This window comes from Calidris pugnax, unplaced genomic scaffold (genome assembly GCF_001431845.1).
Source record: "Calidris pugnax isolate Ruff unplaced genomic scaffold, ASM143184v1 scaffold63, whole genome shotgun sequence".
Taxonomy (NCBI): domain Eukaryota; kingdom Metazoa; phylum Chordata; class Aves; order Charadriiformes; family Scolopacidae; genus Calidris; species Calidris pugnax.
The window spans coordinates 1,287,558-1,314,453 of NW_015090852.1; the positions used below are offsets into that span (position 1 = coordinate 1,287,558).

The 26,896-nt window shown below is 49.3% G+C and overlaps 2 protein-coding genes across 3 annotated transcripts in view; one reads left to right on the forward strand and one right to left on the reverse strand.

The window, feature by feature from the left end:
- Window positions 1-3,773: 3,773 nt before the first annotated feature.
- TOR3A (torsin family 3, member A) lies at window positions 3,774-11,262 on the forward strand. The gene is made up of 6 exons (XM_014943360.1): window positions 3,774-4,133; window positions 4,535-4,648; window positions 5,563-5,828; window positions 7,060-7,235; window positions 9,662-9,786; window positions 10,311-11,262. The coding sequence occupies exons 1-6, from the start codon at window positions 3,854-3,856 to the stop codon at window positions 10,559-10,561; spliced, it is 1,212 nt and encodes a 403-aa protein (XP_014798846.1). The 5' UTR covers window positions 3,774-3,853; the 3' UTR covers window positions 10,562-11,262.
- A 4,178-nt stretch (window positions 11,263-15,440) lies between these two features.
- Window positions 15,441-26,896, reverse strand: part of ABL2 (ABL proto-oncogene 2, non-receptor tyrosine kinase) — a 59,673-nt gene continuing 48,217 nt past the window's right edge. The window contains exons 7-13 of one of the 2 annotated variants that reach the window (XM_014943544.1): window positions 24,579-24,756; window positions 24,069-24,253; window positions 23,616-23,768; window positions 22,102-22,191; window positions 20,572-20,745; window positions 19,813-20,046; window positions 15,441-19,497 (exon numbers count right to left, since the gene is read on the reverse strand). In XM_014943544.1, the coding sequence (XP_014799030.1) occupies window positions 18,350-19,497; window positions 19,813-20,046; window positions 20,572-20,745; window positions 22,102-22,191; window positions 23,616-23,768; window positions 24,069-24,253; window positions 24,579-24,756 (2,162 nt within the window). In that variant the 3' untranslated portion in view covers window positions 15,441-18,349. Of the gene's footprint in view, window positions 20,047-20,571; window positions 20,746-22,101; window positions 22,192-23,615; window positions 23,769-24,068; window positions 24,254-24,578; window positions 24,757-26,896 lie in introns of both variants that reach the window. The other variant, XM_014943543.1, reaches the window with a different exon arrangement.

The following is a 26,896-nucleotide window of genomic DNA, read 5'->3' on the forward strand; positions in this document are numbered from 1 at the left end:
AGATGGGACAAGTAAACAGCCATCAAAATCTGTTCCCACAGAGCACAGGGGTTTAATGTGGCTGTGTCAGAGCTTGTTTTCTTAATAACCCACTGCAGAGATCTTTTCAGAGGTGGGAGGTGATGCACATGGTTCTGAGCATCAGGCATTTGGAAGCCACCAAGAGTTGCTGAGGACTGTGGGCGCTGCTGACACCACCCCATATGGCTCCTGGGGACAGGACACCACAAAACCACCAAGGCTCCTGGAAGTGCAGGTATGGTCTTTGACCTGGCCTGTAGCACCAGCAGGGTGGTGTGAAACACTAAAGGCACCTGCTTTTTTTGAACCAGAGTTTCTCACTTGAAGCTTTGGACTGCAGCATTGCTGAATTTTGTAAGAACTAATTTTGGGGTTTTGTTCTGGGGCTTTTAAAGGGGGGGATGATATTCTGGGTTTTTTTGTCTCCTAGCATTGTGTAGTGACAATATTATTTCATATCCTCCATCTCTATTTTTGAGGTGCCAGTTCCCTCAGGGAGCAGGCCAAGGATTCTTGCTTGTGTGTAAGCAGCTCAACAACTTGCAGAAACTACAGATGCTTGTAAGTTTTGAAAGGCTGAAATAGCTACTTTTGAGAGCTGTTTTTACAAGCACTTTGTTGTATTACTGCTATGTAATTTTGGAGTGGTTTGCCTTAGTAACAGCGTGAGAATTCATGTAACAGGAAGATTTTAAAGTGTTTCTGATTATGTAACGAACATAATTTTACAGAAGAATGAACAAAAAAAAAGCTTTAAGCCAATAGAAAACAAAAGGGTTTTGAAAATTAGCACTTTCCCTGAATTTCTTTCAAATTCTTTCCCTACAAATTTTTATTGATTCTGATAATTAGAAATTAAAATAAGTTCTTGGTTCATATACCTCATGTGTAGGGCTGGTACTCTGTTGCTTTTTTCTTTGTGGCATCTCTCAATATTTTAGAGAGACTGGGGATAGGACTTTGTGGGGAAGAAAACCTAAAGGAAAGAGAGGGAAGGACTCCCCTCATATCCTTTATTCCAGATCTTCCTTTTATTTAATGATCTAATCCATAGCTGTGTTACACTGAGCTGCTGGAGAGAGACTCTCCTGCTGTCTGTCAGAGTTCATCTATGGATGTGCAGAAGGAATTGCTGTATGGAAACTGGGAAAACCATAAAAGGATGGATGCACAGTTCCTGTACCATAAAATCCTGGATTGCAAGGTTCCCTCTGAGTGTTTGCTTGTACCGAATTGTGTTAGGGGTGCTGAATAAGCCAGACATAAACACGTTTTTGTGGTGCTGTTTTTTCTTTCTTTTTAGATGATACCTGCACTGTGAGACTTGACTTGACCTGAGATCGTGGATTTTTATTCAGGTGGTTGCTGCTCACCAGGACTGCTTTGGAATAACCAGTTGTGAGGTGAAGAGCTTTGTGTCCTAGTATCATCTCTGGGGCCGTGCAGATCCCTGCAGCTACCTCCTCCTGCGAGACTGTCAGATGAAGATTAGCAAATGCTATAGTGAGTGTTTGAGATTCAGCAGAGGAAGCAGGAAAAAAAAAAAAGGAGATGATATAATCCCAGCAAGCTGTAGGAAGACATTGACTGCTGTGCTTCCAAGCCTTCCCAAGTCAGGTATGAGTGAGTTCTCAGTGCAGTGCACTAAGATCTCTTCCAGTCTCCCACAACTTCCCATCTAGTCCATGGGGATAAATTCCTCCTTATGGCCCCACAAAGGGAACTGAATTAGTCAGGGGAGTGGATTTTTTTTCTCCCTCTCTCCCCTTCCATCAGTGTCTTGTTAACCTCAGAGCCAGGTCAGACAGGGTAGAGCTGGCAGGTTACTAAACAACTATTTTTATTTTCCCCTCTATCTCTTATGATGGGCTGCCCTTGGGCGATACTGACATCCCAGGAATTATGCTGTAGTACTGTGGAGCTGGTGTGATGTTGGACAGTCAGTTGTTTTATCTTTCAGAACTCACTTTTCTCCTTTGTAACATGGAAGCACCTATTTTTTATGAAGTCTGTCCCTTTTGATAAGCTCTTTTCAGCTCAGGCACTTATCGCTGGGACTGGAGTTTGAATGTTACAGCTATGATTTTTTTTCTCTTTTTTATAAATGTATGTAAAGCTCCAATTCAGATGCTTCAATTAGTTTTCAGAAAGGCTGATAGTTAATTAATGGTTAATTAATTTGCTATGGCTACAGTGAGTTCAATTTTCAATTGATTTTTTAAAATATGCACTGGTTTTAGTTCTGTTTAAGTCATTGCACTGATGTTAGGGTTTTAGCCTTGCTATTTTTGAAGTCGGAGGGGGCAATTTTGTTAATACCAGTCTTTAATGCCAATCTGTAATGTTTGTAGCCACCTGTAGATGGTGATATGCTCCACTCCATGCCTTGGCAGTGCTGGATCCCACTTCCCATCCACCTGAATGAGTGAATTGCCAGGCTGGATGAATTGCATTTAATACCCTTCTAATTTTTATTTTTGTGAGCATGTAGGATAGATAACCTTGAAATTTTTTCCACGTCCAAAACACTTTGGCCTCATCTTGGTTAGGTGGACATCTCCTGATGCTCAGTCACTTGTAGAGGTGTTAATCTTTTATAGCAAGCCAGCAGTGGGTACAGCTTAAGGTAAAATGCAAGTTATATGAGACTTCCCCACTTTTCATCTCCCCTCCACAGCTGAGTTTGTGTTACCTGTTTCCAAAATCAAAGCCAGGGCTTGGATGGGATCTTAGAATCTCCTACCAAAGCACAGGCAGCCAGCCCTGAGTACTGCACTTGCTGCTTCCCCATACAGGAGGGGGTTTACAGAAAACTGGCTGTTGGTGGTGATAATGAGTTGTACCTCAGTTCTTGTACACGATTTCATGGTGGTTCTGTGTTGATCTGAATATTCTTTTTTCCTGGCTGCTTGAGTGGAGCCCACCCTCTCTGTCTTAGTGTTTGGATGTACTGGTGTATGAAGATGCCCTGATGTAAAACTAAACGGCAGTGCTTCTTGGGGTTGATGAGGAACGACACAAATCTGGTGTCACACGGCCAGCCCATCCCAGAGCCAGCAACAACACCGTTTGTCCCAGAGCTTTGATTTAATTGTTAAACAGAACTCGCAGCGCGGTGCAGCTCCTGGTGCTGCCCGTCCAGCTCATCCGCTGCCTCCTGCTCCCTTGTTTATTCCTGTTATTTTCGTATCCCCTTGGAAATGACCCTGGCGAGCAACAACCGCCAACGCCTCTCACGTTTTGTGGCGGCAAAACGTCGGTTGAGCTGCTGGGCTACTTAAAAACCAGGTTATTAGCCTTCCCTGGGCATTTGTTGTTGCGGTGAGGCCGGAGGGAGGCTGCAGCGGCGCAGCTGGGCGTGAGCAAGGCTGGTAACGGCGTGGGGGAGCTTCCTTAAGGATCTCTCCAGCCCGGCTGGAAAAGGAGCCGCTCGCCTCCCTTCCCAGCGAGAGGGTTTGCAGGACCTGGCAGGAGGACTGACTCTGAGTTTTGTGCAGAACAGAGACCGGAGCGGTGCCTGACGCCTCTTTTTGGGGAACAGGGTTGAGTTTTGCAGCGCGGCGCCGGCCGGAGCCGTCTCGGCCCCCCAGTGCCGGGGAGGGCGGTGGGGTCTCTGTGTGTGGGGACAAGGTCCAGGTGGGCACCAGGCCATGTCTGCTGTGGCGGTGACACCACCCCACGGCTTTCCCCTCCACCAGCGACTCCAATTGCAGGCGGCCAGGAAGTGAGATCACGGCTCGGGCAGTTTAAGGAAGGCCGGGAGCCCGCGGACACCCAGCAGAGCCGGGGCAGGGTCTGCTCCCACCCCACTGGGGATCCCCAACCCACCACCATGGGCCAGGGCAGGCTCCCAGCCCGCCTGGGGCTGGCCTGCTGCCTGCTGCTGCTCTCGGGGGTGCTGGGGAGACAAGGGAAGGCACGGGGACCCCAGGAAGAGGAGCAGGGCCCTGTGGCAGAGGGGGGACCGTGGGGCAGGGCGAAGTACGAAGCGGTGAAGAAGCACTTGGGAGCTGTGGGTGCTCTCTCCAAGCAGTATTGGCGGTACCTGGCGTGCAAGGTGTGGCAGGAGGGCTGCGAAGAGGAGAAGGAGGAAAAGTCCCATCCCAGGCCAGGTAAGCACCTTTTTTCTTTCTCTCCATTTCCCGTGCTTAGGTTCTGAACACCCCACTTTCCCCAGCACAGGGGTCTGGGTCCCCAGCTCCTGTGGATGCTGTCCTTCCCTTCCCAAAGGTTGCTGCGCTGGGCATCTTCCCTTCTCACTCAGTGTACCCCAGCTTGCCACAAATCCGGGGTTTGTTGCCACAAACATGTCTCTCTGTTCCCACCTGAGCCAGCTGTTGCTCATTATGTGCTTATTCCCCCTCCCCACAGCCCAGGCTGCCCGGTGGGGCAGTGTCTGATCCCCTGCACCTGGGAGGAGGGCTGCCCTTAATCAAGCTCAGCTGAGCATCCACACAAAATACAAAAAAGACACTTGTTGGCACGTATGTGTTCAGACTGCTGCCTTTTCCAGGCTGGACCTTGCCTCTGGTGGGCCAGAATTACCTGGAGATCCTCTCTGCCTGGTACTGCAGCTTTGGCAAGTGCTGTGAGACAGGAGATTGCAGGATAGTCAACAATATCACAGGTAGGTGCTGTGCTGCGCGAGGGAGACCCCAAGCAGTGCTTGTCTCTGCTGCCTCTCCCTGTTGTCTTCTTTGTTGTTTGTTTGTGGGTTGCTGGTTTGGTTTTTTTTCCTTTTGAAGTATATTTTAACAAGCTGTGTAAGTAAAGGGCATTTCCAAGCAGGGTGCTGAGCCAGTGGGAGGGCAAGGGGCTGAGCTATGTCCCCTTTCCCATTATTAATTTGTAGTTCTGAGACTGCAAGAGAGTTTGCTCCTTACTGTACAGCATATCTGCTCTGGTTTGCCACGAGCCCTGTCTTCATCCAGTAGCCCCCAGGCATATGCAGTAGGTTCCAAACTGGCCCAAATATCCAGCCCTGGGTCAGGAGGGTACACCAAGAGCTGTGTGTAAGCTCCCCTTTCCCATTATTAATTTGTAGTTCTGAGACTGCAAGAGAGTTTGCTCCTTACTGTACAGCATATCTGCTCTGGTTTGCCACGAGCCCTGTCTTCATCCAGTAGCCCCCAGGCATATGCAGTAGGTTCCAAACAGGAGGGTACACCAAGAGCTGTGTGTAAGCCCTGTCATTGTGTTTTGCTGGCCCTGAAACTTTTGATATCCATACCCTGTCCTGGGAGCTTGTGAGAACCTGTGGGATTCCAGGCTCTCTGCAGTCTCAAATACCCCCTTCCCCTTTGGAAAAAAGGAGTCAGTAGAAGATCTGTGTCGTTTCGCAGTCAGTGGCTGATGCAGGCAGGGTACAGGCACCCTGCCACATTAACCCTGTGGCTTTAATGCCACTTTAGATTCCTCTCAGACAGGCAGCCCCACCAAACAGGGCTGTGTGGGCTTAGTGCCTGACTTGTTACCTCCTCTTATTCCCACCAGCAGCTGGGATTGCAAGTTAAAGCTGAGCTCTTGCTCCCTTTCCTGCAGGGCTAGAAGCAGACCTTAACGGGCAGCTCCACGGGCAGCACTTGGCCAAAGAAGTCATCGTCCGGGCGGTGCATGGGTTCCTGCAGAGCCCACGGCCAGAGAAGCCTCTGGTCCTCTCCTTGCACGGTTGGTCTGGCACAGGCAAGAACTTTGTGGCTCGAATGGTGGCCAGTCATCTTTACCGGGATGGGATGAAGAGCGAGTGCGTCAGGTTGTTCATCTCCCTTTTCCACTTCCCCCATCACAAGTACGTGGACTTGTACAAGGTGAGAGCCAAGCCTGTGGGATTCCATGCTCTCTGCAGTCTCAAATACCACTTTCCCCTTTGGAAAAAAGGAGTCAGTGGAAGATCTGTGTCGTTTCACAGTCAGTGGCTTCTGCAGGCAGGGTACAGGCACCCTGCCTCATTAACCCTGTGGCTTTAATGCCACTTTAGATTCCTCTCAGACAGGCAGCCCCACCAAACAGGGCTGTGTGGGCTTAGTGCCTGACTTGTTACCTCCTCTTATTCCCACCAGCAGCTGGGATTGCAAGTTAAAGCTGAGCTCTTGCTCCCTTTCCTGCAGGGCTAGAAGCAGACCTTAACGGGCAGCTCCACGGGCAGCACTTGGCCAAAGAAGTCATCGTCCGGGCGGTGCATGGGTTCCTGCAGAGCCCACGGCCAGAGAAGCCTCTGGTCCTCTCCTTGCACGGTTGGTCTGGCACAGGCAAGAACTTTGTGGCTCGAATGGTGGCCAGTCATCTTTACCGGGATGGGATGAAGAGCGAGTGCGTCAGGTTGTTCATCTCCCTTTTCCACTTCCCCCATCACAAGTACGTGGACTTGTACAAGGTGAGAGCCAACAGCGTGGCGTTGCTGTGGGGGTGGTCCAGTGTGCTGGGTATGGCTGGGATGGTGTTCATTTTCTTCACAGCAGCCCATACAGTGCTGTGTTTTGGATTCGTGAGTAACACAGTGTTGATAACACACTGGTGTTTGGCTTCTGCTGAGCAGTGCTTGCACAGCCTCAAGGCTGCCTCCTCCTCCTCCCTCTCTGCCCTCGTAGTTAGTAGTTTGGGGGTTTGCGAGAAGCTGGGGGCACACACTCTGGAGAGCTGACCTCAGCTGACCAAAGGGATATTCTATGCCATTTAATGTCGTGCTCAGCAATAAAAACTGATGGGAAGCAGTTTTGGGGTAGGAAGCTATTGCTCAGAGACTGGCTGGGTGTCAGTGGTAGGTGTGAGTGATCGCCTTTGCATCACTTGCTTTGATTTCTTTCTTTATTTTTCCTGTTTCCTTTTGTTATTAAACTATCTTTATCTTGACCCACATGTTTACTTGCTTTTGCTCTTCCTGTTCTCTGCCCGGTCCCGTTGGGTGAGAGAGAGCCCGCAAGCAGCTGTGTGGTGCTTAGGTGCCAGCCAGGCTCAACCCATGGCATCCAGGCTCAGCCCCTGCACCGTGGTCTGGTGGCTGCTGCTGTGTTTCTCACACTCCTCCCTGCTGCTCTGCAGGCTCAGCTGAAGAAGCAGGTAAGCGAGACTGTGCAGCTCTGCAAGCAGGCCTTGTTCATCTTCGATGAGGCGGAGAAACTTCATTTCAGCCTCCTGGATGCCATCAAGCCCTTCATGGCTCACTATGACAACAAGGGCCAGGAGGATTATCGGAGATCCATCTTCCTCTTCCTCAGGTGATTCCTGGGCCCCCAAAGGCATGGGGGGAACGAAGTGATAGAATTTGTCCCCTGAGGTGTGTGTTATGAGGAGCTCAGGCTGTAGAGGAGGGGAAAGAGATGTCTAGCTCCTCCAAGAGGTGATTGCCTCCATGGTCAGTCTTGCATATTGACGCTGGGCATCCTGCCTGGGTACAGGGCATTTGCAGGAGGAGCTGAGGTCCAGCTTAGCTGGGACACCCCAGCCACTGTCTAGTCTTTGAGACAAGGAACCAGTGAAGGTCAGAGCTAGCGTTGTGTCACCCTGGACAGCCAAGCAGGGAGATCCCATATTCCAGGGAACAAAGCTGGGGCTTCAGGTCTTGGTGAGAAGTTCTTGTACAGTGTGGCACAGTTAGCTGGGAGCTGGAGGTGGGGATTTTCTGCTGCCTGGCTGAGGTGCCATCTGTCTGCTGTACTGCAAGGGCTGATCCTGGCATTGGCTCACCCCGTGGCTTAGTGATCAGAGGTTGGTTCCTTTCCCATCCAGAGGGAGGAAGGTTTTTGGCATGTGTGCCACCCCAGTGCTGCCTCTGACCCAGGCCTAGGTGGGACATATCTAGGGGGAGAAGTGGAACATCTCAAAACTGAGATGTGAGGTGGGCACGTGCCTGAAGTAGCTGGTGAGAAATGCCAAGGAGAGACAAGCATCTTGATCCCCCTTCAGTTTAGGACTTAGAGCCTTCAGCTTGGCTCTGGCAAGAGGTGTTCTCACAGGCTGGAGATGGCTCCACTCTTTCTCCATCTCCCACCATTGGGTGAGAGTTCTAACCTCCAAGCTTGGTGGTTCCCCAGGGAAGTTTCTCTGCCAATGGAAGGCCTGTATCTGTGCCGGGTGCTTGTGGAGCTGGCCACGTTTTAATCCAACCTGCGTGGTCCTCCAGCAGGAGCCGTGGTGGAGGGGGCAGATTCTCCCTTGTTGCTCGGGGCAGGGTGGACGTGCTGCCGGCTGCGCTCAGCTGGCCTTGTGTCCTACCTGGCAAGCAGTCCAGGTGAGGGGGGTGGTGTGATGTCAGCCCCTTGGTGCCACCAAGCAGAGCAGAGCAGGGTGCCTTGAACTGCAGCAACGTGACATCTTGGTAGGTATTTCATCATACTGGTGGCAGTGTGACACAGAGGAGGGCTGGCTCTTCCCCACGGCTCATGTGGACCCTGGCTTGGTCCTACAGCTTCGGCCAGGTTTGAGTGATGGGGATGGGGTGGGACTGGTTGCCTGTCCTCAGTCAAAAGGGACTGTTTCTCCTGTGGTCTGGGTGGGAGCAGGATTGGTATGAGCTCTTTCACCCCTATAAAGTAGTGAGGGAAAAACAGTGGCAGCTTTTTAATTTTGCCTCCCCTCCGTTTGAGGAATGGCTCCAGAGCCTCTGCCATGAGAGGAAAGATGGGTGCAAGATCTGTGTCTCCCAGTGTCTCTCCCTCCCACCTGCACAAGCCCTGCAGCCATTTGGTTCCCAGTATCACCAGCTCACTGGTGGTGGGGCACTCGGGGCTGGGGGCTGTTGTCTGAGGACATTGCAAACCCCTCACCAGCACCCAGGGGCTGCCTGGCCTCAAACTGCTTTCTGAGGTGAGGGGCTGCCCAGGAGCCTTAATGACTCTCAGGACCCGTGCACCCCAGCCCAGAGCTGCCCCCCCAGTGGGTGTCCAGAGGAGCCCTCACGTGGGAGCTGCACTGCTTTGTCCCTCGGGCGGTGGGTGCTTTGCCAAGTCCTGGGCTGCTGCTAGAATCCCTGCCCCGGACCTTTACTTCTAGTGGGACTCCTGCCATGTGCTCTGCCTTCCAACTTGGACTTTCAGGGTTGGCTTGTTGAGTGTTTGGTGTGGAGCCAAGTGTCACCTGCGAGGTCCATGGCACGCAAGTAGGACAGTGGACTGTCGGAGATAGAGGATTTTCCTGGCTCCTGGTCCTGCCCTGGGAGAGAAAGCAGCTGCCCTCAGGGGCTGGGCTGGCAAGATGGAAGGCAGCTGTATAGATGCCTGTGGAAAGGGCCTCTTTGGGAAGAAAGTGGGTTCTTCTGAATGTTTCAGATGCTGATGCTACATGGTACTACATGGTAAATCCTTCATTGCTAACAATTGGTGAGGTCTGTCTGTCGGGGAGGCTGCTGGCTGCTCTCAGCAGTTCATCTCTAGGGGCATGGGTAAGTGACTTAGAATAGAATAGAATCATAGAATAGAATTGCCCAGGCCGGAAGGGACCTCCAAAGGTCATCTAGTCCGACCTCCCCGCAGTCAGCAGGGACACCCCCAACTAGACCAGGTTGCCCAGGGCCTCATCCAGCCTCTCCTTGAATATCTCCAGGGAAGGGGCCTCAACCACCTCCCTGGGCAACCTGTTCCAGTGCTCCACCACCCTCACAGTGAAGAACCCTCTCCTAATCTCCAATCTTCTCTTCTGTCTGCAGCAATCTCGGGGGCAACACCATCAACGAGGTAGCCCTGGACTTCTGGCGAGCCGGCCGGGCACGGGAGGAGATCTCCATGGAGTTCCTGGAGCAGCGGCTGCGGCTGGAGCTGCAGGAGCCTGCAGGTGAGAGCTGGGCTCACTGGTGGGATGGTGGGGCAGGCTACCCCCACACCTGCTCCTCCACGCCGGCTTGGGGCCTTGCTTACACAGTCCCACCCACCTTGTGTTGCACAAGCGTGTGTGCTGTGCAACGGGCCTTTATTCCAATCCCCACCCTGGGGTTATTTACAACTTGAGCCCCTTCCTTCATCCACATTAGCCCAGCCCCAGGAGCACAGCACCAGCCAGGCCCACCGGGGGGGGAGCTGGGGGTCCTTCTTGCCCCTTTCAGCCCTGAAAGCCAGGTTGCAAGAGGCAATTCTTTGGGAATTCAGGCTTCTCTTGGCCTGAGGTGGGCAAGCCGTGGGGATGTTCTGTGCCCAGACAAAGTGCTGGCCAACTCTTCACAAGTGGAAGGGTATTTCTGTTCCACCACATACGGCTGGATGAGCCAAGACAGCCTCCCCAGACAGACAAGTCTCACCTCCCAGGGGAATGCCAGCTCTCAGATGAAGCTTCTGAAGTTTCTGCCTTCCTTTTTCCTCCAGAGAACAGTTATGCCCACAGCCACCTCCTCAAGGAGAACCTCATTGATTTCTTCGTGCCGTTCCTGCCTCTGGAGTACCACCACGTGAAGCTCTGCGCACGAGATGCTTTCCTGGCCCGAGGACTTCCCTACACCGAGGCAGCCCTCGACGAGGTGGCCAGGATGATGGTGTTTGTCCCCAAAGAGGAGAAGCTGTTTTCTGCACAGGGATGTAAATCTGTATCCCAGCGCATCAATTACTTCCTTCCTTGAACACCAGGTGGGAGAACTTACACCGTGGTGGGTGAAGGTGGTTCTCCACACCAGGAGCTGCTCTCCTTTGCATGAGGTTGGGCAAACTGGTTGCCCAGCCCTGCTCTTCCCCAGGGACAGAGACTTAACCCCTTGTCACTGTGAGGGCTGTTTGCAGGGAAGGAGGCGCCCCCTTTGAAGTCTGTCCTGTGTTTTAAAGTCACTTTTTCTAGCAGGCAGTGTCCTGCAGTGGTGATTTGGTTGTGCTGACAGATGCTTTGTCCCCTCATGTGAGCGGGGATGTCCAAGTCCTTGGCTCGTTACCGTGTAACGAAGGCCTTGGACAGACCAGTGCTGTGGAGACAGCCCAGGAGAAGCCATGTCCTCATCCCAGTCCCCACTCTTCTCTGTCACTTCACAAGGTTGCACAGAACTGTTTTGCTGGAGTTGAGTTTTTCCTCTCTATTGCTCTCCTGCACTCATGTGGGGTCTGTCGCTCAGGGAAACCCCTGCAGGGATCGTGGTTTGTGCAGGGAGACCCTTGAGTAGAGAAAATGACTGAATAATCTTCTCTGGAGATGTCAAATCCAAAGCCTCTCACTTTGGAGTGTCCCTCTCTCATTGGAGTCTTCTGTTGTATGGAAGCAGCTGCGGGGATGAGGTGAACTTCGGCTGAAATAACTTTTCTAAGTAGTTTGGTGAAAAGCCTCTTTGTTTCACTGCAAAACAAAAAAGGGGAGACTAGTTCCCCTTTTGAGGGCGGTTGAGGAGGACAGTGGCTGAGGAGCAGGCTGCAACTGAAGTCAGGTTTTCAGGGATGCAGTGAGTTTGGGATTATTGTTTGGTCTTTTTGGTTGGTTTTTTTTTTTTCCCCAGTATGTTGCATGCTGTGGTTTTTTCTGGCTGGTATCAGCATTACTACACCAAGGTGCTGTTTGCTGTCTGGGTACTTGCCAGGTGATAAGTACGTTAAAGCAGGACCAAAAAAAATTTCAACAGTGTTACGGGAATGGCTTTGTGACCTCTGGGTCAAAACTCCCTTCCAACACCGCTGGGCTGGGGCGATGCGGTGACACAGCACACGCCAAGGACAGGGCTGAGCTCCTGGGGCAGACCCACAGGTGGACTTTTGATCTATTTGAAGGTTTGGACCTCTCTGTGGTTCCAGTGGTGAGCAGCACGACCTCTGGGAAAAGATTGACCAGACACACTTAGTTTTGTGTTTCCCTGCAGGCACGCTGGCTCTGGTATCTCACCAGGCTTCATAGTCCAAGGCAGGAAGAGAAGCCAGTCGCTTTTTTACTGTCAAGTTAGTTTAAAACTTACCTGTTGTCTCTAGGTTGGACCTGAGGGCCCGTGACAGCGCACACGGTTACCATCAGGTGTTGCTAAGATTTGGTTTCTCTCTTTCTTAATCACGAGTGTCAAACCAAAGGCTTCAGCCCAGGAAAGCGGGGAGGCTTCCCCAGGGAAGTCAGCTGGGGAAGGCAGGGTGCAGCCCCATGGAAGGGGGGGTGTGTGGTTTTTATCACCTGATCAGAAGGTTTAGAAAGTTGTTAGTTAGTTGCTTCAAAGGTTGTATAAGCCAGGATAACCTATGATTTTTTTTTTAAATGGAAAAGAATCTTCAGCTGCCCAGGTTAGACTGATTCTGTTTGGAGTGGGATGGAGTGATTTTTGTCAGCCATTTTGCCAAGTTGGCTCGTTAAGCAGCTCTTACTCTGTTACTGATTAAGGAGGTGGTGGTGTTACTAACGAGGGCAACTGTCAACCTGATGATGCAAGACTCAGTGCTCCGCCCGGTCACACTCGTGTGTGTTTGAGAATTAAGTGAGCATTTGATTATGTCAGCCATTTTGCCAAGTTGGCTCGTTAAGCAGCTCTTACTCTGTTACTGATTAAGGAGGTGGTGGTGTTACTAACGAGGGCAACTGTCAACCTGATGATGCAAGACTCAGTGCTCCGCCCGGTCACACTCGTGTGTGTTTGAGAATTAAGTGAGCATTTGATTATGCAACCCCAACAGCAAGCACCCCTCTCTGACCACTCCACGGCAGCGTTTGGGTTTAAAGGCATAAATAAAGATACTGTTTTTCTTTGCAATTTGGCAGAATTAAATGCTTTCCCTTTATAACAGGTTTATAATCATCTTTTCTACCCAAACCAACAAACTTCAGGTTAGTACTGAGCAGCTTCAAATATTCCTTAAGAAAAAAAAAAAGGAGCATACACTCAAGTGTTTTTTGCCAATAAAATATTGCAACCTTTATTTAAAACAAAATGCAAATTGGCAAAACTTTGTGGAACGACAGGCAAAGAGGCCCTTCAAAGGGCCTTATTTACATCAAGTTTAACACTGTTTGCAGTTCACAGTCAGACGATAGTGAGAGAATTAAATTAGAAAAACAACCAAAATATATTACAATAACAATTAAAAACAAAAACAGTTGACAACACTGGTAGAGTGATTGGTGATTAACGTGTTTCATTTTAATCCATTCCTGCCCTCAACGAGTTCACTACTGATACAAACAGCGTGCTGAGCCCATCGGGCTTCACCTCCCGTGCACAACAGACACATTTGGAAGAATGACCTCCTTTGGTACAGACATTTCTTATCGGGTAGGTATTAGAAATATAAGTCAGGTGTCCCATAACCTCTTATTTCCTACCACCAGGGAACAGGCTGAAGGTTTTGTTCTACACAACAGGCAATTGGAGTGCAGCCCCGGCGCCCATCCCTGCTAGATGCGGGAGGTTTCCGAGCAGGCTGTAGTCACTGCCTTTCAATTTTCCTGCCAGCCACTGATTAGCAGCAGGGCTGGGCTGAGTTATTTTAAAAAAGAAGACAGCAGCCTGATACATTCACCAAAAAAAAAAAGATCTTCTGGATTCATTAGTGCTTCTCACAGCTGCTGATGCCCAAGAGCACCTACAAGCAAAACAGGGAGCGCCTGAGCTGCTGGGACAGCCTGCCTTAGGTAAGTGGTAGGGACACCAGGGGCTGGATTTCTTTAGGACTGCCCAGAGTTACCCACCCTGCCCGCTCAAACACCCCCTGCCTTTTAGGGAGGGGCTGCTCTCTTGATGCAGCACTTTGGGTGCAGCTGTTGCCCCACGCTGTGGGGTTGAGTTCCCCCCGCCCGCAGCGCGGTGTGCCACAAAGCTCTTGCGTAAGCACACCTGAGGGGATGGCACCACACGTGTGTGTGACTGCAGCTCGCTGGCACAAGGCCCGTGGTGGTCAGGAGAAATGTCCTCTGTGAGGAGAATGGAACAGAGAGCGTGCCTTCCCCCCCCCCCCCCCCAAAACTAGTGTTCTGCATCAGCAATGCTGCTCCATCCAATTCTTCTTTCCCAGTGCCTAAATTTGATGCAGTCCCAAGACCCAAACTCTTAATTCAGCTTCACCCCTTTCCACGCTAATGAAGAATACAATTAAATCGAAGTGCCGCCGGTCAGACAGCCGAGTGCACCACTTCTGGGGTTAAACAGGGTGTACAGTGCAGGAAGAAAAGAGAATTGCACCTGTGAGAGCTAATTCCCCACAGGAGCTAGGAAGAGAAAGTGCCCCACCAACTCCCTCGTGTGAGCGCATGCTTTGTGCTTGGCGTTACCAGGCCCTACGTGATGCCCTTCCCCTGTTGCAAAGACTACTTCAAATTCTAAGCCCGTGCTAGTGCAAGTGAGAGAACCTGGCTGCAAAAGCATCCTCACCCCACGAGGCCACCCGACAGGGTGAGGGAAGGGAAGTCGGTGTGAGTTTATGCCTTGTCCCCACAACCCTCATCAGTGGAGCACGAGGTGCTCGTCACTGGGACAAAGAACAGGGCTTCACCATCCCTAGGTTATTTTGCACGTCCTGTGCAAGGCTGAAAGCAGAGAAGCTGCTACAGTGGAGACCTTTAAGGCTGAACAGAAAGCCAAACCTAACAAAAGGGAGAAGGACCGGTGACAATGTTAGGAGAGGAACAACTGAACGGTGAGTTACAGCAGAACCAGCTTTCCCAGGTACCATCCTTTTGTTATCCTGCCAGACAGCAGGGAGAGCTCCAGTTTGGGACTAAAACACTGTTGGGCAGCAGAAGCAGCAGTAATTCTGCAGCCTCCTGTTTGGGGGGGAGGGAAAATAGCATTGTCAGCACTACCTCTGCCACCAGCTGCCACCATTTGAGGGGGAGGGAAAATAGTGTTAAGTCAGCACTACCTCTGCCACCAGCTGCCACCGTGATGTGGGTAAGAAAACGGGTAAGAAAATGCTCTCTGTACAGTGATGATGGGCAAATCCCCTAATTCCTCTGGTCTGTGTTTTCCTCCCACTGGAGGGATTGGAACTGAATGGGCATCTGTGTTGCCCAGAAGTTGTGGAGTCTCCATCCTCGGAGTCATCTGGACATGGTCCTAGGCAGCCTGCTCTAGAGGGTCCTGCTTGAGCAGAAGGGTTGGACGGGGTGACCTCCAGAGGTCCCTTCCAACCTCAGCCATTCTGTCACCCTAGAAGCAGTTGTGTTACTGCCCACCACCTCTGCCACAGGAACTGGGCATGTTTAGTTTGGAGAAGAGGAGGCTGAGGGGAGACCTCATTGCCCTCTACAACTACCTGAAAGGAGAATGTAGAGAGGTGGGTGTTGGCCTCTTCTCCCAAAGGAATAATGACAGGACCAGATGTAATGGTCTGAAGCTGCAGCAGGGGAGGTTCAGATTAGATATTAGAAAGAATTACTTTACTGAGAGAGTGGTCAGGCACTGGAACAGCCTGCCCAGGGAGGTGGTGGAGTCACCATCCCTGGAGGTATTTAAGAAACGTGTAGACATGGCTCTTCAGGGCATGCTCTAGTGCCCAAGGTTATTGGTTTGTGGTGGGGTGTAGTGTGTAGGGTTGTGGGTGTGGGGTTTAGTTGGTGGGTGGTGGTTTTGGGTTTGTTGGTTTTGTGGTGGTTGTGGTGTTTGTGGTTTTTTTGGGGGGTTGGACTCGATGATCTCGGAGGTCCCTTCCAACCACTAAGATTCTGTGATTGTGTGATATGACCACTGGAGGGGAACCAGTCCTTTGCTGGGGCTAAAAGAGGGGCGTTTTAGTCGTTAGAAATTCCAGGAGTTGTTTCCTATTCTATCACTTTTGCTGGAGCTTTTCTGGAAGACTGGCATTCAGGAAAAAAAAAAAAAAGAAAAAAGTCTTCTTTCAAAATAGACTGGACTTAGAACTGGACTAAGAGCCTTAAAATCTTCTGGTTAAAATACCTTTCCCCTGAGAATCACTTCAGTTTCAGTCCGCTTGCCCTAGGCTGGAGTAGTAGTAGAATGATGAAACCACGCAATTGTCTGCCAGGGCAAACAAGAGCTGCCCTTCTGCCCCAAAGAAACCTCCCCGACCTTCTCCATCCTCCCCATTGTTTGACAGGCCACGTGAAGCAATACCATAAGCCCTCTCCCCTTTGCAGGTCACCCTTCCCCAGGCAGTTAGTTTGGCGTGCGGCGATACAAACCTTCAGTAAAGATGACTGAAAGAGATAAGGTAAACCAGAAAAGCCCTCGGTAAAGTCTAGGAGATAACAGTTTGGTGCTTTGCCTTACGCTGGGCTGAGCAGTGCTGTTGAAAAGCCCCAGCACAGCCTTCCCCACCCCACTGACCCGAGGGCTGCACGAGGGCCTGGACAAGCTGAAGATCCTACCACAGAACTAGACAGCAGGTTTTGGTGGGTACTGCCAAGCCAGGATGAGTAACTCCATGCTGGACTTCCATTTCTCCCTGCTTAGGAACCAGCACACTGGAGTAAAACTGACAATTAATTTAGTTTAATGCCTATCAGTTGGGATGGATTGCTTTTGTTTGGTTGGTTTTTTTCCACCATTTCACTCCCTTGGACAGTGAAGCTCAACGTGGTCCATTTTACCTCACATACTGCTCCACTAGTTGTGCATTCATCCATCCTGACGCAAACTTGCTTACCACAGACCAGTAATAAAATGAGGATTCTCACACACCAGCCCATTTCTAAAGGTTTTTCAGGCTCCTCTCTTGCCATGTTCCATGAAAAAAACCCCAGGGCCGTGCTGAGACAGCCCAGCCTGCTTCCAAGCACCAACAGGGCCACGGTTCTAGACAGAAATGGACGTGCCCATCTTCTGAATTCACACCTGTGCCCCAGCTCAACTCTAAACTCCCAAACTAAAAGCAGCACAGTCACACTTCTTTAAAAACAAATTTAAAAAGCGTTTTAGCAAAAAATAAAAGATTTAAGGTGCAAAGCAAGCCAGACCCTCTATCATCACCACTCGTGTGAAGTGAGCAGCAGCATGCAGGGTAACAGGTATTTGCAGCCAGGTATCAGGCCTTGTTTTCTTTCTCTCACAAACCAACAGTTATTTGAGTCTTCCCACTTGCCAGTACATTTACATTGCGGGGAGTTGTGCGCATCCGCAGAAGACCGGCTTTTTGAGGCCACAACAGTCTACAACCAGCACTAGGAGCATGGAAGACAACTTCAACCACACGACTGCTTTCCTTCTGGGATTGTCAATAGGCATCAGGGGCTATGATCCGGTGGGAGCTCCCCAAGACAGTGCTGTAACACTTGTTGTCACATCTCGGGCAGAGGAGTTCCCTGTGCCACAGCGTGAGTTTCTGGTCTAGCCTTTAAAATACAGGAATTAATACAAAAAGATGGCTGTGGTTGCCCTGTGTGCCGATGTACCTACAACACCTTCATAGGCAGGGAAGCTGGAAGCCTGCGAGCGCGGTAAGTGCTAGAACAAATCCCAGGAAGCCACCATTGTGAAGTGTTAGCGTTAGGCCAAGAGTAGGGACTGGTCAGGGGATCCTGCAGCAGCGAGGGCGCGTGGAGGAGGCTCTGCCTTACCTACCATGGGTCCTCCAGGTGAGGAAACTGAACTGGGGAGTCAACCTGGTAACGAGTTGAGTTAAAAACAATCTAGAGCTTAAAAAAAACAAAAACCAAACCCACCCACCCCAATAACAACACTGGCAAGTTGTGCGAGAGCCCCAAACTACTCACAATAGACCATCAAGCAGCACCCGTGCTAGACCACTAGAAATAGGTACGAACTGAGTGAAGGCTGTGTGGTGGGGAAGGGGGTTTTCCAGTGGTAACTCTGCCCAGCATCCCTGACGCTTCCGATACAACGAAGATGAGAACATGTGGTGGATGAGGTGGACAGGAGGGAAAAGGGATAGTTTCATATATTAACTAATTTTGCAGTTCTCATTACAGCAGCAACAGCGCTGTGGAAGTAAGCCATCTGGGCTAGTGCATCCACCTCCAGCAGCTCTGAACACTGTCAGTGCATTAGACCTTTCCCCCAACCGCACTCCTCCCTTTAGAGCTCCTCCAGCTCAGGCTGCTCGGCCGTGGGTGCCAACGGAGCCCCAAGTGCTTTTCCTCTGCCTTCTCAGGAGGCCAAAGCACGCCTCAGTGCAGGCAGGGGAGGGTCTGTACAGCCACCCCGGCACTCCAGCTATCACACACCAATCCATCCTTCCCCGAGCGAGAACCTGCCCTCGATTCTCCTGCCTCTCCAAGGGAGGAGCAAGGAACGTCCTTGCCATACCAAGCAGATCCGACTGACTGGGTAAGGGACAAATACTTGATGTTCTGCCCCTTACAGTTTTAATCTACCCTCTCCATCCCCAATTTTTTTGAGATGAACCTGTAAACGTGAGGAGAACTCAGTGATCTGAGGTACTTCACATACTCAAGTATCAGTCTTTCCTTTTGAAAGCATCAGTACAGAAAAAAAGTTCCCCCCCCCCTCCCCGCGTGTAATTTCTCTTACCCCGATTGACAGTAGCTACCTTTGCACCACGTCGCTGATTTCTTGGACACATGACAATAAGTTATTAAGGACGGGGTTTGCCCCAGGGACGCTAGCAGCTGTTGAGGACACCTGCAGCTCCTGCAGGCTGAGTTCCAGTTTGCTCACGGCTTCCCGGAAGGCAAATTTGTTGCGCGTATGCGGGATGCAGTCCACGTAGCCTGAGCAGTAATCCAACAGCTGGTGCCCCGTGTCCACCAGCTGGCTGTTTGGTGTGGGCTCGGCGATGGCACTCGAGAGAAGATCCGCGCACTCCAGCAGCGCTTCTTTGCTGATTTTGTCTGCGGAGATTTTCTCAGCTGCCTGTTTGGTCTTTCTCAGCGCCACCTTTGCGCCAGCCGTGCCGTTGGCCATTTTCACCGGGGAGGTGGAAGACGATGACAGAGGCACTTGAGGTGGAGGCACCACTGGCCTCCCGGATTTTCCACCAACAGGTGCTGCTGCTGCTGCTGCCTTCTTACTGCCTTCGCTTGGTTCCAGTCCGTGCTGCGCTCCCGCCGCGGCGCTCAGCTCTTCCGCTGCATCTGAGCAGGCAGCTGGCTGTTGTAGGAGCCTCATCACTGGTGGTGGAGGTGGAGCACACTTTGGTTTTACCCGTCTGGGCCGGTCCCTGTCGCCGGAAGAAGTGACCTGATGCTCAGATAAGAGCTTAAATTTATTACCCTGAGAGTCTGTGCCAATGAGCTGCACGTCTGCTGGAGTGTGTTTTAGAGTGGGTGAGATTAGGACTGGCACTTTGTGGTTATGAGTGGTTGGAAGTATTGCTGCAGCCTTTACTGGAGATGACCACCCCGGTCTCTCGCCATCCTCAAGGACCCCTTGCCGTGGGCCACTGTTTTTTTCTTTGCCCTTAGGAGCTGCTGCTAGCCCTGGACCTTCCTTTTCTTCTGATCCGGAGAGGGTTCGGAAGGGGAGCGCTGTGGCACCCCTCGGCAAGAGTTTTGCTTTTGGTCTCTCTCTGGTCAAAGCGGGGCCTTCTTCAAACCTTTTGGGAAGCAGGTCATTGGCCTTCCCCGTGCTCTCATCAGGCTGAGAGGAGGTGGACACTGTCCGTTCCAGCTGGATTTTTGACCTCTGGGAATTTCTGGGAAGGGTCATTGCCATCCTATCCTGCTCTGGAAGCCCTGAGGACATGGAAGATGTAGAGTTTGACCTTGGAAAAGGCTTTGAAGCTTCTTCATTGCCAGTGGGTTTTCCTGCTCGTAAACCCAGTGTCTTTTTAATCAAGCGTGGTGTAAAGAAACCAGTGATGCCCGACCACCCACCACCGGTGCTCACGCCCCCACCACTGCTGGTGCCAGTGCCATCATCATTGTAGAAGGTCCTCTGCACAAAGCCCCCACCATAGCACTTTGGTGGCGCCAGGCTTGCGTCCTGCTGCGTGGGAGCAAAAGAGAACCCATCCACATGCTGCAAGGAAGCAACAGATGAAAAGTTACCCGTCAGCTCGTATTTCTTATGGGGCTGATTCTCCATCTCCCGGAAGGAACTGCTGCGCTTGGGAGGCGTGGGGGCATTCCTCTTCTTCATAAAGGAGCTGAAGAAGCCACCTTTTCTGTCCCTGGTGAAAGTGGTCTCTTTGGCATCCTCCAACAGGCTGCTGGGTGACTTGTCCCTCTGCTTGCGAGGCAGCGCAGGAGACCCACTCGTTGGCTGTGTGCTTCTGATAAATCCTAGACAGAAGAAACAAGCGTGAAGCTGCAAAATCCATTTCCATTCCCACCTCCCTGCCCTGCACTGGGCTTTACGAGCCTGGCGTATTTAGCTGCCCAAGTTCTGCACGGAGAGACCGAGAGAGGAAGTTAGCACTTCTAGTTTTGTGTGAGGTTGGTGTGCTTTTGATTTTTTTTACCTTTTTTTCCCCATTTCTGCATGAGTGACTTGTCTGTTGTCTATACTGAGGAGGCCACTTAGGAGAGAATTCAGGAGGAAGTGAAGTTGCTTTTTTCTTCCAGTTTCTCATTCCCTTCCTGTAGTGTTTTTGCTCTTTCCCCAAATACCACACTTTAGGAAGTGTTTTCTATTTGCTAGTAAAGAATTGGGCTGCTGAGGCAGCCAAGAGCCCTAATGACATCGCAGCGCAAAGCGCCTTCCATGTCACATTTTTCTGTTTTCTCTTGTTTCTCTGGCAATTTACACCAGCCACAAACCTACCCCAGGACACGTGGCCTCACTGCCACTGTTCCCAGAGCCCATACCTGGTGCTGAGCTGGAGGCCGAGTGCTCCACAGCATCTTGTGTTCCTTCAATGTTCTCCTTATTCTCTGCCTGTTTCTTCAGTGTTCTAGTCTTGGAGGGAAGCATGGGTAAGCGAGGCAAGTAAGGAACTATGGATGAGGAGGAGGCTGTTCTTCCAAGCTCCTCTGCTACCTCTGAAGGCAAAAAAAAAAAAAAATGCAAAAAAGAATAGTTGGAATAGAGACTAGCAGAGGAAGTAGAAAAAATCTGGGTCTTTATTGCAAACCCAGACTGGCAAGAAGGGATACATGACTAAGAAATACACAGTTTTTGCTCAAGTCCTGAGGTATTCAGGATAAGATGTTTTTCATAATGCTTTCAAACTCGTTTACATCTTTATAAATTCAGCAAAAAAATCCCAACAGTGGTAAGCTCTGTACAAAGGGTCTGGTACAAATCTAGCTCTCAGCTGGGTTAAGGATTGCTCAAGGGCTAAAGCCAGCACTGAATGCATTTGCCTCTAATTAAGGTGCCTCCTGTTGATGCTCCTGGGAACCCCCAAAACTTGTGTTATCTCTGGATCTGGATCTAAGCTGCTTTGCTTGAGACAAAGCACTGAATTTCCCTATGAGAAATGAAGGCTGCAGGTTTCCTTCCCAACATCAACACAAGGGATGTGACTGAAAAAACCCACAACCTCCTGGCCCCACCCAGGCTGGCATTGGTGTGGGCCACTTGATGTGCCTATCATAGATCTTCCCTGGTAGAATTCCACCTGGTGTGCTTTTTCTGTAGTAGGGAAGTGGATGGATCAGCTTCACATTTAATTTAAAAATTTAGAAGATGCTGAGACAGTTCTGTTTGTCTGCTGTCTCCTATCACACTTCTCACTGGTATTTACCTCCTAATTGATTACATCTGAAAGCTGAGTTGCACAGATTTGCTCCTAGAAGTGGCTAAGTAGCAAAACCAGAGATTAAGGCGCACTTCATAAAAATTAAAGCTGATAGAATAGTATTTCATGACCTAATTGCTGCAGTTGGTAGTGGACTGTGATATAGATAAATCTTTCTCTCAGCATCACTCACTATTCCTTACTCTTCAATCTGGGAAACAAGAGGCTTCCTCTAATGAAGGAGGCAATATTCTTGAATTCTTTAATTAACACTTTGGTAACTTGGTGCTCAAATGAATTGCTATAATGTCCCCTGCACCATCTTTCTCTCAGCGTCACTCACTATTCCTTACTCTTCACTCTGGGAAACAAGAGGCTTTCTCTAATGAAGGACGCAATATTCTTTAATTCTTTAAATAACACTTTGGTATCTTGGTGCTCAAATGAATTCCTATAATGTCCCCTGCACCGATATACCACTGAAGTTTATTTAGTATTTGTGCACCAACTAACAGCCTGTGTTTGCAGCCTTATAGACAAGAAATTACAGGACAAAGCCTCTCACAGCTCACAGATGAGACTTAAGAGCCCATCCCTATCTCCCTGGGGCTAAACTCCAGCGCTGGTTCAGAAATAAAGCAACTGAGGCTCTCACCCTCTGAGATGCTCGAGTCGTGGAACATGGTTTCAAAGGCCTGGTGGGTCTCAGCAAAGGAAGGTCGGTCTGGTGGGTTCCACTTCCAACCTGCAATGGGAGAAAGCAGAGCAAGTTTCAATGCCTGGAAAAGGTAAGAGATGATTTTTTTTTTAATTCTGTCCAAGGAGAAAGAAAATGACTCTGATCTCCTACTATTAAACAGGCTTTAAAGTCATTCCCAGATATTAATTCACAGCAGCAGTCAGTTACCCCACAAGTCAGTCACCTCCTAACAAGTCTTGAGAGGAAGGAATCAATTCTGAAGTCCTAGCTCTCTGCCAACTCCACAGCTTTTTCCAGTCTCCCCATCCCTCTTCCTGAATTTTTTCAGCCAAGGAGAATTCCATGTTTGCTAGTCCAGCTGTTTGGACTGAACTCACCTAACTCAGTCACAGGTAACTCTGTGCACAAAGCTCTGGGCAACGTTCTGCTCACGTGCTCTTAATACTGAAACCCAGGCAGAGCCTTCCAAAAGGAGAATGTGTGCACAAAGAGGAAGACAGTGCATTGATCTAGGATGGTGCCTGGAAAGTTATGGAAGGGTATTGTGACAAAAAGTGTAATTTCTGTAGTTAGAAATCTGCACTAGGGGATGTATTCTAGAAGCACTATCTGTTGATATCATCATGGCGTTCTGCTCATATTGGGTTACATCAATATCATACGAATTCCCTGCTTTGGGGCTTTTGTCATCTTCCTGAAGGGTTTTTGAAGCAATATCCTTCATCGTTATTCAGCTTCTTTGTTTCATAACTGAAGTTCACCCTGACTTTCCTTGACACCATGGGGATGGGCTGTAGAATGGCCCCTTAAGCCCTGCTTTGTCTGCCTTGTACATTGAAGGCCACACAAACTGCTTGAGTTGGCACCAAGGAGGTCTCTCTGCTCAGAGCTGCTGACCTTACTCAGCAGCACAGGCTGGTTTGCTCCCTACAATCTTCAGCTTTTTGCCCAATTTATTGTCTGCTCTTGCAGGACTGAAGGAGATTGGCAACACTCTTAAACTCTGTTGCTGTCTTCCTGCAGCACGCTGTATCTTTTGGCCTTTTATTAGTAGATTTTCCATTTGTTATGGAGCATTAGGGAGCTTCTCATGGCCAATACTGAGTAGCATGCTCAGGGATGCATTTTGTGCAACCTTGTCAGCTACATGTCTCCTGCACAGGTGCTGTGTTTGCAGAGAACTTCAAATTTGGCAGTTCTGCAGTAGGAGTCCTACTGACAAAATACCAGTTCAATTTGCCACAAGGTGCTATCTAGCTGTACTCAGAGATGACAGTTTTTGAGAGTGAATTCTTGTTCCTTAGAGACCAGACTCATTTTGCATCAGTAACCAGGTATGTCACGGGTGACGGGGTCTTTTCCACATTAGCTAAAAAAATAGTACATAAGCAGCAAGAACTTCAGAGTTAACTAGAGATTTCTCCCACCCCTCCCAGGCTTTGTCCCTCAAACTGGAAGAAAATACTCACATGCCCTCATCAGTTCGTAAACTTTTGGAGGGCACCCCTCTGGTTGTTCCATCCGATAGCCCTTTTCCAGCAGATCATACACCTGAGAAAGGTCAATGCCTGGGTACGGTGACATCCCATAGGTAGCAATTTCCCATAACAGCACCCCAAAGGCTGAAAAAAAGAGGAAAACAAAATTCCTGGTCATACATCTGCTCTTCTCTTTGTGTTGCTCATTACATTGTGGCTCATTACTGCAGCTTGAGGCAGCATCCTTTTCTTGCAGATATTTCAGGCCTGTCTAGGTGAAGACATTGTATGCTAAAAAATGCTGTTGATTCATGAAGTTGTGGTCTGGCATGTGACCATCTCCTCCCCATGTTTCTGCCCAGGCCAGAAAGCAAGTTACTGTCTAGGCTGGCAAAGAAAAACAAAATGGAAAAGAAAAAAAACACTGAAGTAAAGTTTTCTTACCCCACACATCTGATTTGATTGAGAAGGTGTTATAGGCCAAGCTCTCAGGAGCTGTCCATTTGATTGGGAACTTGGCCCCAGCATGAGCTGTGTAGGTGTCTCCAGTCATCAGTCGACTCAAGCCAAAGTCAGCCACCTTCACCACGTGATTTTCTCCAACTAAGCAGTTCCGTGCTGCGAGGTCCCTGTGCAAAAGGGAAAAAGGACACTCCTTTACTGGAGCAAGAGCAGGGCTTAAGAATACAGTAGGTAAAGGCAATGTGAGATTTGCTTTGAACAGTGTGAGAATTGAGTGGACTTAGGAGCAGTCAGCATTAGGCTTCATTCCTTAAATTCTATTACATTTGCAGTAATGAGAGCTGTTACAATGAGAAGTTTGTTTCCTGAGAATGGGATGAGATCAGCAGCTCGTCACAGACTCGTAACAGCTTTATGGCACAGCTTTACACGATTGGATTAAAACATCATCTGCAATCTGAAACTGTACCAGCTGAATGTGACTTTACCCACCTGTGAATGAAATTCTTCTTCTCCAGGTACTCCATGGCTGAGGAGATCTGGGTGGCCATGTAGAGCAGCACGACAGCACTCACTTCCTCCCGGTTGCATTCCCGTAAATAATCCAGCAGGTTCCCATAGGGCATGTATTCTGTCACGATGTAAAAGGGGGGCTCCAGGGTACACACACCTAGCAGTGAGGAGCAAGCACGTGAGTAAAGCTTCCCTTTTGTCCCTAGCTTACCACTATTCCTGATTTAATATACACTTGGTGCATTTTGTACCACTGAGTGTTTCTTTGAAAATTGTAGACTTCCATCTGCAAGACCAAGATCAATGTAACCCAACTTAAAATTCTCTGCTTCTGTCTATCTGTCCATCCACTTTGTGTCTATCAAAACACCGCTACTCCCATGTAATATACATGAAGGATTAGTTCTGTTCTTTGGAGGGTTACAGAATGAAACAGGAGTGTCCAGTTTTGGGCCCCCTACCATAAAAAAGACATTGAGGTGCTGGAGCGGGTCCAGAGAAGGGCGACAAAGATGGTGAGGGGTCTGGAGAATAAGTCTTATGAGGAGAGGCTGAGGGAACTGGGGTTATTCAGCCTGGAGAAGAGGAGGCTGAGGGGAGACCTTATTGCTCTCTACAACTACCTGAAAGGAGGGTGTAGAGAGATGGGGGTCGGTCTCTTCTCTCAAGTCACAGGCAACAGGACGAGAGGAAATGGCCTCAAGTTGCGCCAGGGGAGGTTCAGGCTGGATATTAGGAAAAATTTTTTCACTGAAAGGGTTATCAGACACTGGAATGGGCTGCCCAGGGAGGTGGTTGAGGCACCATCCCTGGAGGTGTTCAGAAGACGGGTTGATGTAGTGCTGGGAGGTATGGTTTAGTGATGATGCTCCTTGTTTGTTGTGTGGGTGTCTATTTTTGTCAGTTAGGTTGACGGTTGGACAAGATGATCTTTAAGGTCCCTTCCAACCTAGAAGATTCTGTGATTCTGTGATTCTGTGATTTTGAACATGTATGATTTGCTTTTCTTCCCCTCTTTCCCTTCATAAAGCTAAAGACTGGCCAACTGGAAGCAGGTACCTGTCAACTGGCAAGATTTCCAGACTGAAATGTCACTGCAGAGTAATGTGAAGCACTCCCATGTGTCCTAGCTGGGTAAGTGATCAGCACAGTGGGACCTGCTTCTGAAGCAGCATTCTCACACATTCCTCAGATGACTACTTGCTACAGTCATTGCAATTATGCACAAAGTATGTATTAGTGGAGGAGGAGGGCAACAGGATACTCATGTCAAATCTCTGCCAACTCCCGAATGCCTGCTCATGCCGTTACTCACACACAGGAGTAAAACACAACTACACTGTGCATCAGAAAGAGCAACAATGCATCTCTCTGATAACAAATCTTTTAGTCTCTACTCCTGGAACCAGACAGGGTTGGGCAGACACTTCCTCTGTGCCCATTTTTTAGATGGGTACAGAATAGTTGCCGTTATTAAAAGCCTTCACATTCTTCACATTTCTCCTTTCATCCTAGGCTTGGCTTGACAGCTTTGCTCCTGAGAGCAGCAAAAGTCCAGAGACAATGAAAGACTAGTAAAGGTTTAGGGTGTCTCCTTAAGAATCTTTGTACATGTGGAATTAACAGCTATGCAGACTATTTAATAGTGATCACCATATCGTGCACTTGCCAGCGAGACAAACAGGGCAGAGCCAGGCTGTAAAGCCTGCAGATTTCTTCCATTTGTGTGCTGTTTGATCTGACTTGTATCTCCACTGCCTTCATCTCATGTACTTATTTGGCAATGCACAGGGTCTCTCACAGCACCAGAAACCTGATTGTCTTCTGCTTAATTATGGACTAACTTGTTCTATTCAGTGCAGCATTTTCTATAAAAGTCTCTGATCTGAGAAGTATTGAAAAATGGTATTTGTTGTGCTTCCAATATAATTTTTTTTCTTTTCACTTTGAATTGTCTTATAATTTTGTCCTGTTCTATCAGAAAATTAAGTCTTGGAAAATAATTTTGCTGATTTAAGACAGCAGAAAAGGAATCTGATCCTGATAACTGAACCTTGGAGCATGTTTAAGGCCAAGGATATAAACTAACATGAGGCTGATATTGCAAACTTTTATATAATGTATAGTCGGGGCCCAATAGCAAAGTTGTGTACTAATGTAAGTGACTATATTTGAAGTTTTATTTAAAATTAGTGCCTCTTAGCTCCAATGCTACATAAAAGAGTAAGCTGTCAAAAATAACACCCCACAATCTGACCTGATTCAAAAAGTTACATAAACACAGAAAATCTGCTACT